This window comes from Marmota monax, unplaced genomic scaffold (genome assembly GCF_021218885.2).
Source record: "Marmota monax isolate L192 unplaced genomic scaffold, Marmota_monax_Labrador192_F-V1.1 WCK01_AAM20220418_F8-fsc00280, whole genome shotgun sequence".
Lineage (NCBI taxonomy): Eukaryota > Metazoa > Chordata > Mammalia > Rodentia > Sciuridae > Marmota > Marmota monax.
In genome coordinates, this window is record NW_026692080.1 from 604946 (window position 1) to 623983 (window position 19038).

The 19038-nt window shown below is 39.9% G+C and overlaps 1 protein-coding gene across 1 annotated transcript; it reads right to left on the bottom strand.

The window, feature by feature from the left end:
* Positions 1 to 692: 692 nt before the first annotated feature.
* On the bottom strand, positions 693 to 8112 carry Gpx6 (glutathione peroxidase 6). The gene is made up of 5 exons (XM_046459669.1): positions 8026 to 8112; positions 5145 to 5298; positions 2869 to 2986; positions 2195 to 2294; positions 693 to 899 (listed from the first exon to the last, which is right to left on the bottom strand). The coding sequence occupies exons 1-5, from the start codon at positions 8110 to 8112 to the stop codon at positions 693 to 695; spliced, it is 666 nt and encodes a 221-aa protein (XP_046315625.1).
* Between the last annotated feature and the right edge of the window lie 10926 nt (positions 8113 to 19038).

Genomic DNA, 19038 nt, shown 5'->3' on the forward strand with positions numbered 1-19038 from the left:
TTTGTGTCAATGATATGCTTAAAGTTGGGAGACTTACAGTGAGGAGAAAACCCATGTTCAGAATGAAAGGACATTCCTGCCCAGGTGCCGTGACCTGAATGCACTAAGGGACAGGCACCCAGGAAGGTTCAGAGGGGCTTTAGGACCCACCATCATAGAAATGCCCCTCCTTTTATGTGAGATGAGGTTTCTGCTCTCACTCTGTCTCCAGAATCCTACACTAGAACTATAGGGTGGCAGAGGAATAAAGGAGAACAAAGCAGGGAGAGGAAGTTTAACAAAGCATGCCCTCCTTGGAGGACAGTGAGGCTAGGAAGGTGACCTAGAGAGTCTTGCCATCAGTTCTTTCTTCAGTCTGTCAGGACAGGGAAAGGATGGCGGTCAGAACTTCTGGGGAACTTTTTAACAGACCAAGGGTAGTCTGAATCATTTACCCTAAAATGACTTTCCTTTGTAATAGTTTGGAGAAAATTTATATTTTCACAATCAAAGATTTGGTTTTCTTTCCTTAATCATCAAATACACACACACACACACCCCTGTTCAAACGTTCATGAACAGCTGTTTAGGTAGCACAGAATGATTTGATCATATGGAGGATGAGTAGGAAGGAGTGTGGAGCAAAGATGGGCACTTTAGACATATTCTTCAGGAGAGAGGCAGGGTGGCTACTTCTGCCAGTGTAGCCCTTCCTACTGGGTATCAAATGGCTTTAGGTATTCCAGGATGTCCGATTTGACTGTACTGACTGGAATCTGGTGGAACCAGCGCATGACAGGGACTCCATCAGGCCCCACCAGGAACTTCTCAAAATTCCAGCGGATATCATGGACCTTCATGGGCTCCCAGAAGAGTTGTTTTGAAGAACCCAAAAGTTCAGAGGTTGGAGGGCAGGAATTCTGGAGTACAGATATGAAAAATGGAAAAATAAGTTTATTTCTGCTTCTATGTGGTCTGGTCTTCTTCCTACACCTAGGGGGTTTTCTTGCCATTATTATTTCCTCTATTATACAAATAGTTAATATATTAACTATTTAAAATACTTCTAGTCAACCATAGACATTTCAATGTATCATCACCAATACACCAAATACCAAACAACCAGAAGGTAAAAAGCATAACAATAAACAGAGAGCACTCTCCCTTTCTTTGTCTCTCTTCTATTCCCATGATTTTATCATGGTGTATCAGTAAAAGAGTATCTTCCATTTTCTTAAGCAAGTCATATTCTTTTTTTAAATCTTTTTTGTTTATTTTTTATGTGATGCTGAGCATTGAACTCAGGGCCTTGCACATGTAGGCAAGTGCTCTACCACTGAGCCACAACCCCAGCTGAGGGCAAGTCATATTCTATAGTTTTATTTTCCTTAGGTAAAAAATAATAGGTTGGTTTAAAAGAATAAGTCCCAGAATTAGGATTTCATAGGCCCCCCAAAAAAAAATTCAATAGCTAATTCTAATATAGAATTATCAACATTCATTTTGACATAAGAATATACTATAGCCATAAAGGATTTTTCATTATTAGGCTTAGCTGATCCAAAATGATGATATCACTATTTTTTGAGCAATAAAAAGTCAATTTATATGGTGTAACCTAATGGTGATTTGTTATGGATAAATTATAGTCTTTTATATGCAATAGGTTGGGGTTTATTGAAAACTCTCTATATTGTCCATCCCACCCCCCGTTCACTGTGGATGGGTGAAAATACCAAGAACCAGACTTGTTCTGCAGATAAGAATTTGGGGACAAGGGTACTAAGATATCCTGGGGAGTCCTTCTATCCTGGTATTCTCTTGTTTTAATGTTCTGTAATTCAAAATTCACTTACCATATGACACTCTACCCGATCCATATCTGTGTTTGTCTCCTGAATAAATATATGAGTTCATTCAGGAAAGAGAATATGTCCTATTAGTATTTGTTAACTCATTGTACAGCACAGTCCTTTGCACATATTAGGGATTTAATAAATGATTATGAATTAATGAATTATTATCATTCAGTAAGGGAGGTTAGTTCATGTCAGAGCTATCAGATATTACATGTTTCCTCTACTTGAAGCCAAGTCTTCATAGGAGGTATTGCCATGATTTTTTAACAGAAAATCTCTTTTTAACACAAGCCCCTTTGCTTTCAGTTTATCTCTACCGATAGAAACCAATCCATGCCAGGTTTATGTTTACTCACCTTGAGGAATGTAAAGACCTCCTGTTCTTTTTCTCCATTTACATCCCCTTTCTCAAAGAGCTGAAAATTGGGGACAAAGCCACCACCTGGACGCACATACCTGCAGGAACCAATGGGGATCCAAATTAAGAAAGGATAGTAATGCTACCAAAACTTTACCACAAAAAGAAATCAGAGATTAAAACGAAGATGTTGTAGACAAGGAAGGTAAAGAGAGGGTCCCCAAGAATCAGGATTTCAACCATAGACTCTAAGGAGCCAATAAAGAATTCCAAGAAATTAGGAAGGCAAGTTTCCTGATTCATTTTCATTTCCTATATTCCCTCCTTTTCTCCTGGACTTCTTTTCTAGTAAATCCTCCGGTGGTTTGATCATCAAAAGAACTCAAAGGTAGAGAGAACAGGCCAGGGGTGTAGTTCAGTGGTAGAGAGTTTGTTTAGCATTGACCCTGGGTTCAAAAAAAATAAATAAACAAAAAGAAAATGGGGAGAGCAAATATTTGAACACTGCCAACATGGACAGATTGAATTCAAAGCTTCATAGCATTGTGGTGATATTCTTCAACCCATTTGATCTATCAACCACCAGAGAAGTTCCTAGAATGGGAGGGCCTCTAGGCAGCATGAGGAAGGGGAATCATGACAGTCTCTGCAGGACCCCATGCAGGCACTCACTTGAGCCCAGAGAGAATCTCTGAGTTTTTTCCTGGTTCTTGTTTTCCAAATTGATTACAAGGAAAGCCCAATACAATGACATTTAAATGCTTCAGCTCCTCCTGAAGTGCATTCAGTTCTGTAGGTAGAGAACAGTATGGGTCAACTAGTCAGAAGCCCTACCTCAACCAGTGAAAGACCACTAGATTTATCCATTTATCGCATGAATAACCAGAAGACTGTGAAAGGAGAGTTTCTGGTTATAGAGATGGATCAGGCAGATCAAAAAACTATCACACAAGTTTCCAGAATCTCATCGGAGTTGTTGCCAGTTTAGTGTTTCCCATAATTGGCTATACTTCACCTTCCAATAGAAGCTCTTATTTAAAGCAAACAAACACAGACTGGTTAGTCTTGCAAAGCATCCTATTTGAAGGATGAGAAGAGAAGCCGGACTTGAATTCTGCTGCCTTTGTTAGTTGATGGGTTGATTGAGCAAATGTTTATTCAAGAAAAAGGCAAACAGAATGGACATGTTACCCTCCTCTCCCCTCCCCTGTGTGTCCCACGATGACACAACCTGACACTTCAATCAAGTTCCCAAGAGCACTCTGCTGGGAGTGGTAGAGGGAATCAGAGAAATTCCAAGCCTGGCTCCAAAGCATTCATTTCCCTGGATCGCTCAACGGGATCCCAGGTCACAAACTCCAAATTTCTCTTTGCCACTGTCAGGAAGCCTCCAACTTACCTGTCTAGATTTATGCCAGGATTTCCATCTTCAGCTATTTTTAGTTCAGATTTATTCAGTCCCCAGAACCAGCCCCACCCAGACTCATTTAGACTCAGCTCTGCTGGCACTTCCCCTAAGAACCTCGAACCTCTTCCCTTCCTATGTTTCTTCAATTCTGTCTACACCTCAATTTCCTCTTCTCTTTGGCTATCAAGAGTACTTCCTTCTTTAAGAAAAAAAATGCTTTTTGGTTGTAGTTGGGCACAATGCCTTTATTTTATTCATTTATTTTTAATGTGGTGCTGAGGATCGAACCTAGGGTCTCCCACATGCACAGTGAGCACTCTACCACTGAGCCACAACCCTAGGCCATGAGTATTTCCTTCTTATAGCTGAAAACTTAGCAGACCTTGATTGTAGGGCTTTGGCAAGTTCCTTTGACTCTCATATGAGTTCATTTCCTCATATGGAGTAAAATTTGAATGAGATGCTCTCTAAAATTCTCATAAACAAGGTCAATAAATTATATCACAGCAACACAATGGATAACTGCAACTTAAAAATGAATGAGAAAACTCACCATGTACTGACACAGAATAACATCCAAGATATTTTATTATGTGAAAAGCAAGATACAGAATCAGAGAGACACAGACAGAAGAGGAGGAGGAAGAAGAAGAAGGAAATATTTGCTTATAGTTGCATAAAAGATTTCTGGAAATATACATCATAAACTTTTGACAACAGTTGCCTAAAAGAAATAGAAAATGAACAGTGTCCCTGTTGAACCCTTTTGTATCTTTTGAATTTTGAACGTTCTGAATGAATTACCTATTCATTTAACACATAAATTTAAATTAGGGACTGGGGATATAGCTCAGTGGAAGAGTACAGACCTTGTACACATAAGGCTCTGGTTTCAATCCCCAGCACTACAAAGAAGAAGAGAAAGAAAAAAAAAACAAGAAAGAAAGAAAAGAAAAACAAACAGAACTAAATGAAAGCAATTTTAAAAGCAGATTCATGTCCCATGCATCCACCATTCACGCATTATGAATTTTTATATTTACCATATGTTTCAAATTTAACCATTTGAAAGAAAGAAAATTTAGACTTACTAAATGATACTAAACTCTCATTTGGATTCTTATAACTAGGTACATTAGGTACTGCACGCTTGCTCTCTCTCTGATCCAGGGCTATATTCACAAACCCCTAATCTGTACTTTTGAGAGTATCTTTTTGTTAAACAATATATCTAATACTTTCTGAGAAACCCAATGGTTGCCTATAATATATGTTCCCCTCAGGATATAGAGCAATGTGTTCAGGGTACAGATGTTCCTAGTAATCTTTGATCAAGTCTTTGGGAAAAAATTCTCAAATCTGGAGATATTTCGTCTGGCATTCTAAGAAGCAGAGCAATAAAAGGATTTAGGGGAATAGACACTTACATCTTCACTTATTCCATCTCCCACCCACAATGACACATTAGTAAAACCTTCAAGAATTAGAATATGGCTATCTGACAAAACTAGTTCACAAAGAGTTGAACTTTAATTCTTACCAGGATATTGAGCTGTCAAGCCACAATAAGTGGCCACGTTGACAAAGAGGACATGCTTGCCAGCATAGTTTTTGAACTGGATGTACTCATCACCACTGAGAGTGAGGGCTCCATACTCATAGATGGTGCCAGTCACCCCTTTGTTGCAATCCATCTGGAATGTAACAAAAGTAACTGTAACATAATCCTGTAAACGATAACTCCCAACATCTGTGGATTTGTCATGGTGTGGGGGGGAGAATATTGTTTGTTTTGTTTCCTGGAGCAGGGTGGAGGGGGGTACTAGGGATTGAACCCAAGGGGTGCTTAACCACTGAGCAACATCCCTCTTTTCTTTTTTATTTTGAGACAGGACCTGGCTAAGTTACTGAGGCTATTCTTAAACTTCAAATCCTCCTGTCTCAGCTTCCCCAGTCACTGGGATTACAGGTGTATGCCACCACACCTGGCTCTGTGGACTTTTTAAAAGAATTTAAAATGCTTCACGTAATATCTTGAAATTTTGACATGTGAAGATAATCTTTTCACGTAAAATTTTAGTTCGAGCAGATGCCACAATGGGAATTTGTGTCTTTTAACTTACAAGTAGCCTTTCTTACTAAGAAAAAGTCACATGGATATCATCCTGTCACTGATACCTACAAAACTCATTTGCAATGTCCCCTTCTTATCCTTATATTGTGGAGAAATAGCCTAGACTGCTCAAGGATTAGGAATTATAATTATAAGCACAAATAGCTAACGTTTTCTGCCTACAAGCATGCCAAGACAAAAGGGCAGACAGGACTTGAAATAAAAGATGTTGTTATTTGATAAGAAAGATCATATTCCTGGCAATGTGGAAAAACGTCATAGAATTTTTTTATTTTTTAAAAAATTTTTTAGAGGTGGACACAATATCTTTATTTTATTTTTATGTGGTGCTGAGGATCAAACCCAGTTCCTTACAGATGGTAGGCGAGCACTCTACCTCTGAGCCACAATCCCAGTCCAAATCATAGAATTTTAGAGCACTTTAAAATAGGCTTCAAGTGATCTCAGTCCATAAAGGCCTGCCCCATTCAAGGAAGGAACTGCCTATGGGTGAGCTACTGTGCAGAGTGTGGCAAGAAGCTTGTTACCATCTTTTGTAGGTTCTGTCACAAGGACATCAGGCAACAACTTCTCCTCCACCATCCTTAGAGAAAAGGAGGCAGGCCCCCCTCTGTATGTTTCTTTAAATCTGTATATTACTATGTATATATGTTAACACAAATATTTGGAAACTTTAGTCAAGAAATTCACTGTGATGGGGTTGTCATCTATATGCCTGCATTTTATTTGCCTTCGTGCCTTTCTTGCTAAAGTAAGAAAAAGTCACTTGGAAATCATTCTGTATACTGTCTTTTGTGTGCCTCTATCCTCCTTGCCATCTTGTTTCCTTTGCTCTGGACTCAACAACTTTCAAAATTTGTTTATCATCCTATGAACTGGCATGTAGAATCCCAAGAAAATTGCCAATTTGAAAGGCTCCATCTTTCTTGTCCAGTTTTCAGTTTTGCACCAGTTTGAAGAGTCAGGAAACCCTAGAACACAGCCTTTCATTTACAAGACAGTTTTCTACCTCAGGAATTTCACCTGCACCAGTAGCTGGATGCCCTTAACAGTAGACTGTGCCCTCACTTGAAGATATGCTATGATCTTCCTATAGCTGCAATTTTTAAGCATTTTATATGCATCATCTTAGACTTCATATGGAGCTCAAAACAGATCAAACCCAAAGCTCAGGTGTGAGGACATGCACAAGTATCAACTGAGAACATTTTAGAAATACAAATCCTGTTTTCCCCCCCTCAAGACAAACAATCAGAAACTCTAGGGTTGGGGCCCAACCACCTGTGCAACAAGCTCTCTAGGTAAGTCTTTTTAAGCTCAAGTCTGGGGATCACTGCACTATAGGATAGGCATTGTTCACCTTTTACAGAGGAGAGAAAGAAGCCAACAAAAGATATGTAATTAGCCTAAGGCCACAAATGAGGCTGAGGTTTTGTTGTTCTTTTTTGTTGGTACTGAGAGTTTGCATGCTAGAGAAGAGCTCTACCAGTGAGCTACATCCCCAATTTTGAAAGAGTTTGTCTGATTTTAAAGTTAAAATCTGGATCTCAAGTCATCAACTTTGATCTCCACCCTGCATCTGTGGACATATATACAACTTTCACAGAGGTGGCTACCATTGTGGGGACTTTCCTGAATAACATCATGCAACTTGGAACAGCACCAAGATCTAAGAAAAAAATTCTCTTACTCTGAGCTAAGCCTTTTCACCACCTCAACATATAACCTTTCCTAAAATCAGTTAACAGAAAACTACCCTGTCCTTCTTATTATTCTTTTTTATTATCCCCTGAAGAAAAAACTCCTTTTTTCCTGACCCTGAATCTTCTGGAGCATTCTAATAGCAGTTTCTTCATATTTTCCCTCTGGGTTTCTGGTCCAACAGCCTCTCCAAGAGCAACTAGGTCAGTTTCCCTCCCAATCTATTTGCTATTTTATGCCTTTTTTTTTCTGAGACCCATAGGGCTGCCTCCCAATTACAGACCAGTATGAAAGGGACAAGTGAGGGTCTGTCAAGGGGCACCAAGGGAAAGTGGCAAAGGAGAATGCACTAAAGGCAGACTTCATGCACTGCCTGGCTCACCCATATTCTGCTCAAAGAGTTATTGGGTGCAGAAAAAATATATGTAAAATACATAAGGCAGGAGAGATGTAGCAAAAGTCTGCAAAGAAAGGCTTGGAGGAGGGATCTCATCCTTCAAGGAGAGGAGAGAATTCCTAGCATCTCTTGCCACCAAGTTAATCATCATATATTGAAATCAGCCTGGATTCCCTGTGGGACACCCACCTTCACCATTTGTGGCTTTAGGATCTCCTGACAGAAGCCAACCAGGAACAGTGGGAAAAGACAGGTGGCCTGGAACTGCCAGTTCATGGTTTCTACTACGAGGTCTAGGAGAGTCTGAGGTCCCCTGGAATCTTGGCCACTTTTGAGTCCCTGGCAGGCACCAGTTTGAAGATATGCCATCCAATCTCAGAGCAGCATTTATACACACCCACTCCCACTCCCTCTCGCTTCCTTTTTCTCCTTCCCACCTCTCCACCCCTGCCCCTTTGGGATGTGAGACCTGTTCCAATCTTGAAGGTGAAAGCTTCCTTCTTTGGAACCTGAGGCACTATCCCTCCCCTCTCCAAGTGACTGGCAATTCCTCTAAGTGACTGGCTCCATATTCAGGAAGCAAAACCATCTCCACTGAATCAGAATCAGCTTTTGTTAAAAAGGATTTTGTTAAAAAACCCTCACGTAATTTGTATGCAAACTAAGTTTTGAGATATTTACCTCAGATGACTATTTATCCTTTGTCCTTTCCCCTCAAACTTCCATGACTCAGACGGATCATTATGTTTTCTAATTATGAAGTCCAGTTGTGGGAGCCTGAGTGTCTCAGATTCTGACCAGAAGTCCTTCCCCTAGAGAAAGGTTTGTTATTGCAGGAGTAGCACAAAGGAGGGTACACATTCACAGTGGAAAGTTGTCAAGGAGAAAACTTTAAAGTCCGAGTTAGGGAACTATCCTGGGCTTGAGATTCATCCTCTGCTATAAGCCATTATTGTGAGGTACTAATAAGAGAACAACCAGACAGCTGTTGCAAAGAATTTGGACTGGGAAGTGGTATAGAGCTGTTTTCCCTAGCTACCTCCTCTTCCTCTCTGCTATCATCTATGTGGTTTTCACTGCCAGCTTAGGTTATGAAACCCTTGTTAGTTGAAAATTCTTCCTTTTCAGCTCTAAGCCTATTGTCATCCAGCCCCCTCCACTTGCCCTGCCTCTTCCAGATTTATAAAAGGCCTTAAACTGCCTCTTGGAACTTAAGTCTGGGTGAACTGAATTCTTGTGAACTCTCTTGGAAGACAAGGTTTTTGTTATCTCAGATTTCTGAGCTCTTCTCAAAGACCTGTAATCTATGGCTTGATCGCTGATACCTGATCCATCTATGCAGGTCCCTAAGGCATTTAGTCACTCATGCAGAAGTCTTACCTCTTGTGGCACATTCCCAACCTCTTGAACCTTTCTCAATTCAAAGAATGGCTGAATCTTAGGCTATAATTTCCCAATTTACAAATGTAAAAATAAATATTTTCCAAAAGTTATAGATCTAGTAATAATATCAAACTGGGACTCATACTTGAGTGTGTTCTCATCCCCAATCCAAACCCTTCCAGGGTAAATAATGGTCCCCACAAATATCAGGTTTTAATCCCTGGAATCTGTAAATGTTATCTTATACAGCAAAGACTTTTTTAAGTGTGATTAAAATAAGGATTTTGAGGTGGATGGATTATCCTGGATTATCTGGCTGGGCCCTAAATGCAATCACATGTATCCTTGGAGGCAGAGGGAGAGATTACTACACAAGACAAGGAGATATATGACAATGGAGGCTATAAGTTGCAGTGATGTCAGGAAAGGGTCATGAGACTGCCTTTCAATTTTATTCCTTTTTATTTTATTTTTTATTTTATTTTGAGAGAGAGAATTTTTTTTAATATTTATTTTTTAGTTTTCAGCAGACACAACATCTTTGTATGTGGTGCTGAGGATCGAACCCAGGCTGCACGCATGCCAGGCAAGCGCACTACTGCTTGAGCCACATCCCCAGCCCCCAATTTTATTCCTTTTTAAAAATTATTTTTCTAGAGTAGACACTGAGATGGGCAATTAGGAGGGATGGTAACTGTAACTCTGTGGCAGGGAACAGAGACCGGTCTCCAGTGCTAGTTTCTTTCTTTCCTACTTGGCTAAGAAGTTAGAAGTCAACAGTATATGTTCAAAAAATCTTGTGGGAAACCCAACTAAAACAAATAAATTGAAGTAAAAAATAAATAATTCATTTGTAAAATTATTTTTCTAATTAACAAAATTGTATTTTCCATATTCAATAGATTATTTTGAAGCATATATACATTGTGGAATGACTAAATCTAGCTAATTAACATATGCATCACTTCACATATTTACCATTTGTGTGGTGAGAACACTTTATATCCATTCCCTTAGCATTTTAAGACTACAGTATATTGCTAATTATTGTCACCATGTTGTGCAATGTATTTCCTGAATTTATTTTTCTTGTCTAACAAAAATTTTATCTTCTGATCAACATCCCCCAAGCCCTATCCCTAACCACCCTTGTCCCTAGTGTTAGAAATACTAAGGTGGCACAAGAAATCAATGCTTATGTAAGTGGGTGGGCAAAGCAAACTTTTCTTCTGACAGAAGGGTGTGCTATAGAACGTGGCTAGCAAGTACACCTGGGCAGGCAGTCTGCCTCTTTGTTTTTTGCCCTGACTGGAGGACTCTGGGTATAATCTATGTGATTTAAAGTTAGGGAAGGCAAAGGGAAGGTCTATAATTAAAATGACTACAATTGAATCCAGTTGAATACCACCATTCTACTCTCTCTACTTCCTTGAGATCAACATTTTTGGATTCCACACGTGAGTGAGATTATGTGGTATTTGTCTTTCTGTTCCTGGCTTATTTCATGTAACATAATGTCCTGCAGTTCTATCCCTCTTGCTGCAAATGACAAAAATTTCTTTCTTTTTATGAAAGAATAATATTCCATTGCATATGTGAACCATATTTTCTTTATCCATTCATGTGTTCATGAGTACTTACACTGATTTTATATCTTGGCTATTGTAAATAATGCTAATAAACATGGGGGTCAGACATCTCTGACATACTGATTTCAGTTCCTTTGCCTCCTCTTCACACCTTCCACCAGAACCACACATTAAATCTTTGTGTTACGGAAAGCTTGGTTCTTGTCCCTGATGCCACTCTAATAATGAGGACATGGTTTTGAGAAAAAGGAAAAAAAGAAGTTTTATTGCTTTGCTCACAAAGGAGAAACATAGGGGGCTCCTTTCCCAGATGTGATTCTGCCCATTAGAGGGAACAGAGGGCTTTTAAAGAGGTGATGCAAAGGCTACATTCCAAGTGTGCCTTGTTGGGGTCAAGTTCACTTGTAGATTTGAGAGAGAGACATTTCTTAGATCATCAGGACAAGTAACTTGGCCTATGATGGGAATAAGGGTAGTCTTGCTTTCCACAGGATTAAGGATGATGAAAGGGAGAAGAGAAAGAAAAAAAATGTCAGTTTTAAAATAAGCCACAGTGGCAGAGCAGCAAGAGTTATATTCAAAGCATGAATACTAAGTTGTATTCCAACCAATAGTGTACAAGGGTTCCATTTTCTCCACCTCTTTGCCAACACTTATTGTTTTTTTGTTTTGTTTTGTTTTTTTGGTTTTTGGTTTTTGGTTTTTTTGATCATATCCTTCCTAAAAGGTATGAGGTGATATCTCATTATGAGGTTGTTTTGCTCTATTTTTTTGTCCTGGGAACCGAACGCTGGGGCACTCTACCCCTGAGTAACATCTCCAGCTTTTCTTACTTTTTATTTTTGAGAGTCTCATTAAGTAGTGGAAGCTGGCCTCAAGCTCACAGTCTTCCTGTCTCTGCTCCCCAGGACACTGGGATTTCAAGTATGGGTCACCACACCCAAGTCACTGTAGTATTAATTTGCATTTCCTCTGATAAGTAGTGTTATTGGTTATTTTTTTCACATTCACATTGGCCATTTGTGTCTTCTCTTGAGACATATGTTTATTCATATCCTTTGCCCTGTTCTTTAGTTTTTGATAGTATGTTTCTCATTTCTTTCCAAGTTCTCACCAGAAGCATCTTTAACATCCTTATTTCTACTAACAGTCAATTCAAGGAATTCTAAGATTTTCTGATACATCTAAAAATTCTCCTAGCCTTCTACCCATTTTTCAATTTCAAAGCCACTTCAACATTTTTATGTATTTGTTACAACAGCATAAACTCTATATTACTTTCCTGTAGCTTTTGTAAATGCAAAATGATGCAGACCTCAGCAGACTCAGGGAAGCTGTTTATTCATTTGCAGACTTAGGCAACACTGAGTCTCATTTTCTGGATGCAAAAATGGCTGTTGGTTACAGAGGTGATTTTAGTTTGATAGGGTGTGATGAGGGTGATTTAATCATTGGAAACTGTGGACCTGCCATTCAGATGGTCAGGGACTAGTTGTATAGGTTAAAACTTTAACTCAGAAGGGCAGTTGTAAAAAGGTTGAAACTCATTGTTTCTTGGAGAGATGGGAGCCTAGATCCTGAGGGATGAGTACTTAAATTTTGCCCATTGCTTTTCTTTTTCTGGGATTCTTTTTCTCCCAGAGTCTCCATATTTACTGTCCTTTTTTATGACTAATTTACAATGGAGGAAAGTCAAAGTCCAGAGCCCAGCATTCAGTATCCACCTTTTTCCTTCAGGGACCATTGTTATTGGGAAAGACTTTACTAGGAGGTTAATGCTTGGCTGGTTTCACCTCCCTCCTCCTGAGCTGCATCCTCTCTCCGCTTTTCTTTGGGTACTGTTTTGTAGGAATAGTATTTTCCATAACCCTTCAGCTTCTGTAATAAATTGCTGCAAACTTGATGATGATGATGATGATGATGATGGGAGAGAAAGAGAGAGAGAGAGACTGACTGACTTTGTCCTCTCACGGTTTCGAAGGTTAGAAGTCCAAATCTGAATCAAGATCAGGGCTCCAGGGAAGAATCCATTTCCTGCTTTCTCCAGCTTCTGATGATGCTGACTTTCCTTGGTTTGTAGTGACATCACTTCATCTTTGCCATCATAATCACATTGTCTTTTTCTCTATTTATAGTCTAATCTTCTTCACAAAGAATTTAAGAACTGACAAGAGGGCTAGGGATACAGCTCAGTGGTAGAGCTCTAGTGTACTCCAGGCCCTGGGTTTGATCCTCAGCACTGCGGGGGGAGGGGGGGGGGGGAGCAAGCACTGTCAGGATGGTAATGAACTACCAAGTCATTTACACAAAAATAGAAACTGAACAATAACATTTTTTTTTCATGAAAGCCAATGTGTGTCCAAGAAGAGTTGAACTTCTAATTGGAAGACTTCCCACAGCTAAGGGAGAATCTGGTTCTCCAGACACCAAATTGATGTCCAACAATACAATTTAATTCTCATACCAACTCTTGGAGTTAGCACAGATCCCACAGGGTAAGGACTCAGTCTCATGAGACTACTATTCTAAGAGGGGCTGCTTTAAAATTGGGAAAAATTTGTTCTCTACTATCTGATTGCCAGGTCTTGAGCTACTTTCCTCTGTCATGCCCTTCTGCAATGATGTTCTGCCTCACCTCAGGCCCAGAGCTATGGAGTCAGCCATAGCTGACTGAACCTCTGAAAATATGAGCTACTGTAAACCTTTCCTCTTCTTAAAAAATTTTTTTGAGAAAAAAATTTTAAAAGCCCCAGATATTGTACTAACAGACTCCATTTTGTTTCTTTAACTTGTTTAAGTTATTTCTTTGTCCAAGCTTCTTGCTGGCAGTCATCGCATTCTGAGAATGGAAACTGCTCCTAAGCAATAAAATTACTCCTGGTGACACGAGGATGCCAACAGGACTCCAGTGATTGAACCCCAGAAAAACGAGATTTGCAACTGGATATAGCCTAACCAAAATTGCTATGCATATACATAGCTCTTAGTTCCCTAGTTCTGTCATTTGCCTATATTAGCTGATGTCAGTACCGGAAAGATAGATTTGGAGACTAGCTTGTGGCAGGCAACCTCTGAGCTATTTGCATAGACTCTACTGGTCCTTGAAGCCAAGGAGATTTTGGTCTGGCATTGTAAGTCATTTTGTGGTTTATTACACAAAGTACATGACCTCAGTCTTCAGTCAGCTACAGAGGCTGCTCTGCAGTTCCGGAGTTGGGCATTACCCACTGGGCGTGGACAGCCCACCTCCTACCTTATTTGGCAAAAGAACATTCCACGGATATCCTTTGAAGCCCCCTTTGTATAAATAAAGGAAATGCCAGCTCGCTGGCTTGCGCTGTCTCTCTCCTTCCAGTGTGGAAGCAGGACCTTAAAGTCACAGAGCCATCCCGCCCTCGCTTTTCAAAATTATTTTTGTGTTGTGTGGTTTTTTTTTTTTTTTGCCATATTTTGCAGCCAGCTCACTACACATAGGGGAACACAGCATATCTTGCCTGTGCAGGCTGCAGGTGAGACTAGCTGTCTTTCTAATTTTGGCTAAACTGAGAATAAATTTTTTTCTTTCCTCATCAATTAACCACTCCCCCACCCCTTTCTCTCTCTCTTTCTCTTTCTCCTCTCTCTCTGTTAATTGGACTCTTGAGGTGATAGTGTAATGCCAGATTCGTGGGACCTCAAGAGACCTCCAGGAGCTGAATCCGATGCAATCACACAAGTCTTTATTGCAAGCTCAAGCCTGGACTCACAACCGTTCCCAACACAGCGGTCCCAGGGAGTGAGTCCCGGTCCTTTGTTCAGTGAGATTTTATAGGTTTTGGGGGGATACTCTATGCATCACAACATCACACAGCAAATCATTCCATACCATGGGAAAATCAAACAACAACTCTTAACATTGATTAGCACATTCACTGTCGGGAACAAGTTGGGTAGGGGTGATTGGTTAGTACAAGAGGGGGATTCCTTTGAACTGATTGGTTTAGGCCACAAGGGGTGTACCTGCTAAACTACATGGTTTCCCAACATGTTATCAACCACCATAAACTACTGAGGGGGTCATCAGGCATCCCAGGTATTTTCCCTGTCTCATGCTGATTGGTAGTTGCTAGGGGGTTGCTATGGGTCCTCACCTAGCCTAACTGAGTCAGGGACACCTGGTGCTGCAGATCTCATTTGTAGATAAGCAACTTAGCAGGGCGGGAATGTGCTAGGAGTGCTCTGTGGGTCTTTCCAAGGACAAGGGTCGCGCCCCCTTTTTTAGAAAAGCTTTGCTCTGAGGTAGAAAGGCTGGTTTCTCAAAAATGGAGTCACAGCAGTTTCTCAATAGATGACTAGGCCAGTTGGTTAAGACCCCAGAGTCAGGCCAATACTCCAATAACACCCCCACTTCAGGAGCTACTCACCAGAAAGCTATAAATTACAGATTCACACACCCTCCTCTATAGGTTTGATAATTTGCTAAAATGACTTGCAGAATTTAGGAAATCACTTGTGTTTATTGATTTATTGTATAGGATGCAGCTCAAGAACAGATAAATGAAAGAAATGTGTAGAGGGATGAATAGGGGAATTTCTGTACCTTCTTTATGCACCACTCTCTCCATACTTCCAGTGTTCACCAATCTGGAAGCTCTCTGAATCCTGTTGGTTAGAAGTTTTAGGGGTTTTTACAGAGGTTTCTTTCTGTACTTAAACATTAGTAATTAAATCATTGGCAATTGGTATTTGAACTCAATTTTCATTTAGTCTCCCTTCCCTGAAAGAGGGTTGATATGGGAAGTTCCAACTTTTTTATCATGCTAATTGATCTTTCTAGCAACTTAGCCCCATCTTGAAGCTATCTAGGGACTCCTAGGACCAGTCAAATCATTAGCATATAAAAGACATACTAGTTATCTGGGAAATTCCAAGTTTTTGGACCTCTATGCCAGAAAAAGGGACAAAAGCTATATTTATTTATTTATTTATGTAACCACACAGGGTCCACTCCGTAAGAACCTCCTCACCTTTAAACCATGGTTGAATAGCTTCACTTTCATGATAAGAACAAACTAGAAAACACAGTTTACCTAACTGCAGGAGTTTGCAAGGAAATTAGTCAGTGTTCTTCAGAGAAACAGATGAACAGAGTATTGAGAGTGTGTGTAAGAAATTGGTTCTTGTGATGAGAGGTTCAAGCATCCCAAGATCTGTTACTGGCAAGAGGGAGACCCAGGAGAGCCAAAGGTATAATTCCAATCCAAATCTGAAGGCCTGAGTCTAAAGGTAGGTGAAGACCGGTGTGCCAGTCCAAACGCAGAGAAATCAGATTTTCCCTTAGCCTTCTTTTTTTTATTCAGGTCTCTAGTGGACTGGAAGAGGACCATCACATTGGGGAAAGCAATCTGTTTTGCTCAGTCTACAAATTCAAATATTAATTTCATACAGAAACACTCTCATTTTTTATGATCCCATTAGACAATGGCAAGAGTAGCTGGGGAAAGAGATTGACTGGTATCCACAGAATGGTCATCCTATCTATCTGATTATCAAAATCTTCCTCCACTGTGGTCACCCTTTTTGTAAGCTCCCAAGTAGGCCAAAATATCATTATGCTTTTTGCCCATTCAGAGAAGGCTATCCATATATTTCTTTCCCAAATTTCTTTGTACTAATTTTCTGATCATGTTCTTTCCAAGGACCTGATCATCTAGCCAAACCACTGGACATAGCCCATGAATTGGTATGTAATTGCATGCATAACAATTTCTCTTTCCAAGCAAAGTTAACAACCAGGTGCATGGCTTGAAGTTCTACCCACTGGGAAGATTTTTCTTCATCACTGTCTTTCACAGATGGTCCAGAGGGGGTTTGTAATGTTGCAGCTGTCACTTATTAGTGGGGTGTCTACATATCATGAAGAATCATCTGTAAACCAGGCCTGAGTATCCTTTGTCAACTGAGCGCATGAACTCTCCATGAGGCCATAGGTACAGTCTGGGAAAGAGAAGGCAATGTAGCAGCAGTGAGGATCATGAATATTGGGCCACTTCTTCATGTAGCCCTTTGTGTCGCAGCTGCTTAAACCTGATAATGTATATACTACTTCCATTTTTCTTTTCCTTTTTCTTTCTTTCTTTCTTTCTTTATTTATTTTTCTTTTTTATAAAAGGTCTCATTAAGTCGCTAAAACTAAACTTGAACTTGTGATTCTCCTACCTCTGCCTCCTGAGTCACTGGGATAATAGCTGTTCACCACCACATCTGCATGCTGAATTTAATAGTGTGGTGGGTCACATAACATTCAGTTCTTGATATGGGCTGTTTAGGTCTGGAGGTAACTTGGTGGCTCAGGGTTAAGTGTTCAGTCCCCACTAAGGCCCAGTAGCAGGCCAAGAGCTATTTTCCAAAAGTATAGTAATTGTCTGTGGAGGATGACAGGACTTTTCTACAAAATCCTAAAAGTCTGTGCTCTGCAGGAAGAAAAGATTAACATTAAACAGATACATGAGGTGGGATGGAAAGGGAGAGAAAAGGGAAATTGCATGGTAATGGAGGGAGACCCTCATTGTTATACAAAATTACATATAAGAGGTTGTGAGGGGAATGGGAAAATAAACAAGGAGAGATATGAATTACAGTGGATGGGGTAGAGAGAGAAGATGGGAGGGGAGGGAGGGGGGATGGTAGAGGATAGGAAAGGTAGCAGAATACAACAGTTACTAATAGGGCATTATGTAAAAATGTGGATGTGTAACCGATGTGATTCTGCAATCTGTATTTGGGGTAAAATTGGGAGTTCATAACCAACTTGAATCTAATGTATGAAATATGATATGTCAAGAGCTTTATAATGTTTTGAACAACCAATAAAAAAAAATAATAAAAAAAAAAAATAAATAAAAAAAAAAAAAGTCTGTGCTCTGATTGTTTCTACCGGCCCACCAAAGTCTCCAAACAGCAACCTTGACTACCACTGCCACTTCAAGCATCATTGGCTCTGGATCATATGGCCCAAGTGGCAGAGCAGTTTGCATAATATCCTGACCTATTGCAGAGTTTTCTCTTTCATCTGACTTGGAATGCTGTGGGTTACTCAAATTCCTGTAGTTGGGCATGGACACGGTGTTCTATCCTCAATGCCCTCCTCAAGCCCATTCATGCAGGAGTAATAGATAAGAACACTGCCTGGGGGAGTACAGGTTATTCCTCTTACCACTTCCCAACCCACCCTCCAAGAAACAGAATTCTTTGGGAGGTAGGCTGGGAGAGGGATGTTTAGCATAAGTAACTGAGTCTTCTGGAAGTCTGTGTGTCAGGGCCAGAATCAGTGAAAGCTCAGGTTTAGAGCCACAGCCAGCCTATACCAGTGGTAATAAACAAAAGTTTATCATGTCTGGGAAGGAAATCAGAATGTTAAAAACACGTGAGGGTGAAAATTAAATGCAAAAAGGTTATTAGTAAAGTTTCTGGTATTTCCAAACATATATTATAGGAAATTCAGCTCAGAAGGTGAAGAGGCAAGAGTAATAAAATAAAACTCAGGTTTATGGTTTAGGTCTACATTATTTACAACTTTAGCTGAGTCCCTTAGCCTTTCCAACTTACTTTTCCATTGTACATTTGAGCTAATGACTTCTGTCTATAACTGGCTGATTGTGAGAGGAAAATAAATTGTTGATATGAAAGAGGCTTGTGAACTATAAATTTTATATAAACATAAGTGATATTTTCTTAAAATGGCAGATTTAGAGTAGATCCCATGCTTTACTCTTCTAATCCAAAGAATGGGAACTTTTGGAAACTTGAATGGATATTCTGGAAGTAAGGAGAATGTCTAATTCAGGGAGAATAGCCCAATAAAACCAAAGAGTAGACAAAAATCTCTAAGATTGATTTGTGTGGTTTCAGAGACCACAGTTTGAATCAGAGCTGAAGAGGTATATTGCTTCTTAAAAAGAAATTAACCTGTTTCTTTTATGATTGAAGGAACTAAAACCAAGAAAATTAGTATTGAATTTCAGGCTGGATTAAGTTATCAACAGAGGCTCTGGTAGGGAGTCTAAATTCTTCATTACAGTCTTTAAATTACCACTCACTAGCTATGTGACCTTGGACAAAAAGCTTACACGCAAAAGAATCCTACATCATGGCCATCTGTGGTGGTGTATGCCTTTAATCCCAGAGGCTTGGGAGGCAGGAGGATAACAGGTTCAAAGTCAGCCTCAGCAAATTAATGAGGCCCTAAGAA